Source organism: Petaurus breviceps, unplaced genomic scaffold, assembly GCF_028583685.1.
Source record: "Petaurus breviceps papuanus isolate PSGF00001 unplaced genomic scaffold, PetGlider_PUasm1.0 90625, whole genome shotgun sequence".
In the NCBI taxonomy this organism is placed as follows: Eukaryota; Metazoa; Chordata; class Mammalia; order Diprotodontia; family Petauridae; genus Petaurus; species Petaurus breviceps.
The window spans coordinates 2,952,015-2,954,029 of NW_027187289.1; the positions used below are offsets into that span (position 1 = coordinate 2,952,015).

General features: G+C 39.2%; 1 protein-coding gene across 1 annotated transcript; it reads right to left on the bottom strand.

Moving 5' to 3' along the window:
- Positions 1–341: 341 nt before the first annotated feature.
- Positions 342–1,396, bottom strand: LOC138142995 (G-protein coupled receptor 183-like). The gene has a single exon (XM_069064134.1). It carries the CDS (start codon positions 1,394–1,396, stop codon positions 353–355), a length of 1,044 nt encoding a protein of 347 aa, XP_068920235.1. The 3' UTR covers positions 342–352.
- Between the last annotated feature and the right edge of the window lie 619 nt (positions 1,397–2,015).

The following is a 2,015-nucleotide window of genomic DNA, read 5'->3' on the forward strand; positions in this document are numbered from 1 at the left end:
AGGCTGAGAGGGAAGAAGAGACTTGCCCAGAGTGACACAATTTAGCAAGTACCTGAGGCAAGATTTGAAGTCAGACCTTCCCTATTCACAGTCTGACACTGAATTAATTGTGTCACTTAGCTGCCTAAAAGGCTTTGCTAAGCCAGAAGTTCTTGATTTGGGGTCCATGAATGTGGTTATATTTTTTAATTGATTTTTATAACTATATTTCAATATAGTTTGTTTCCTTTGTAATGGTATGTCTTTTATTTTATACATTTAAAAACATTCTTCTGAGCAGGGGTCCACAGGCTTCACCAGACTGCCATGAAACAAAATGAGTTAATAATCCCAGTCCTGGGCCATGGCTTCACTAACCCAGCACAGAGCTTCCTCTGTGGTTGTTACTGTTTGTTTCTGAAGAGGTTTTTCCAGTAGAGGAGAAGGATGCTGAAATTTGGGGTTTAAAAACCCTGAGGAACTGTTTCTTATAGTCATGAGATACAAAGAAGTAAATGATGGGGTCAATACAACAATTCATGTTCATAAAACATACTGTGATTTGAAGAGAAACCTTAAAAGCCTTCTTCTCAGTGCAGGTAGGCGGATAAAGCAGTTGCTTAATCATAAATTGGATAACATTAAAGTGGTAAGGACTAAAGCAGATGAGCACCACCATCAGCACCAGCAGGATAACTAGACAGGCCTTCTTATGGTGACCACTCTTGCTCATTACCGAGTTTTCTTGAGCTACCCTGTACAGCTTCAAGGTGATTCTCACATAACAAAATAATATGATCCCTACTGGCCCAAAGAAGCCTAATGCACAGCCTCCCAGGAGTAGAAGGGGCAGGCTGAGAATCCTTTCAATGCTGGTGTACTCCATGCAGCTCAACTTGCCTCCCATGCTCTTGGTCAAGGGAAGAAACAGCAATGGAATTGTTTGCAGGGATGCCAGCCCCCAGACTGCTGCACAGATGTACTTTGCCCAGCCAGCCTGACGGAATTTGTGACTGTGCTTGGCACGGACCACAGCAATATAGCGGTCAATGCTTATGCACGTCATGAGGTAGACACTCCCATAGGTGTTCATGTAGAACACAAATGCCGTCACCCTACAGAACCAGTCACTGAAAGGCCAACTGAAGTCTAAGATGTAATAGGTGATCCTTCCTGGCAGAGCCAGGGTAAAAAGGACATCAGATACAGCCAAGTTGATCAAGTAGAGATCTGTGGAGTTCATCTTCTTCTTTTGAGACGTGATATAGATGGCAAGAATGTTCCCAAAGGCACCGAGGACCAAGAGGACCATGTAGAACAATGACAGAAGCACTCTTGTAGCCAAGGAGGGATGGTGAATGGAGCAAAGACTGTCATTGAGTGAAAAGTTACTTGTGTTCACCAAACTGGAGGCCATTGGATGTACGTTGTCAGAGAAGAAATTTTGCTGAGAAAATACAATTTTTTTCTTTAAACTTTAAAGTAAAAATACATTTAAATCTATTGTCTAATTTTTCTTTGCTAACATTGAGTTCTTTTACACATATGCATTTTGATCAACTATGTTCTGTTCATTGAATGCCTGAATGAATTAGTGAATGAATGAAAAGGCAGATATAAATATAAAAAATATACAAATATAAAATGAAAAGGCAGATACAAATATAAAGATATACAAATAGGGGGCAGCCAGGTGACACAGTGAATAGAGCACCAGCTCTGGAGTCAGGAGGACTTGAGTTCAAATCCAGCATCAGACACTTGACACACTAGCTGTGTAACTTTAGACAAGTCACTTAACCCCCATTGCCTTGCCTTCCAAATATAAAAATATAAAATGAAAAGGCAGATACAAATATAAAAATATAAAATGAAAGGGCAAATACAAATATAAAAATATAAAATGAAAAAGCAAATACAAATATAAAAATACAAACATATAAAAATAAAAAATATAAAAAGAGCTCTCAAAAAGCTTACACTCTAATAACTAAAGGAGGTAACACACATAGGAGCTACAGGGCATATGGTAAGAC

Bases quoted from the DNA above. Each gene is read 5' to 3' on its own strand.
- LOC138142995 (XM_069064134.1), bottom strand. From the start codon at position 1,396: ATGGCCTCCAGTTTGGTGAACACAAGTAACTTTTCACTCAATGACAGT.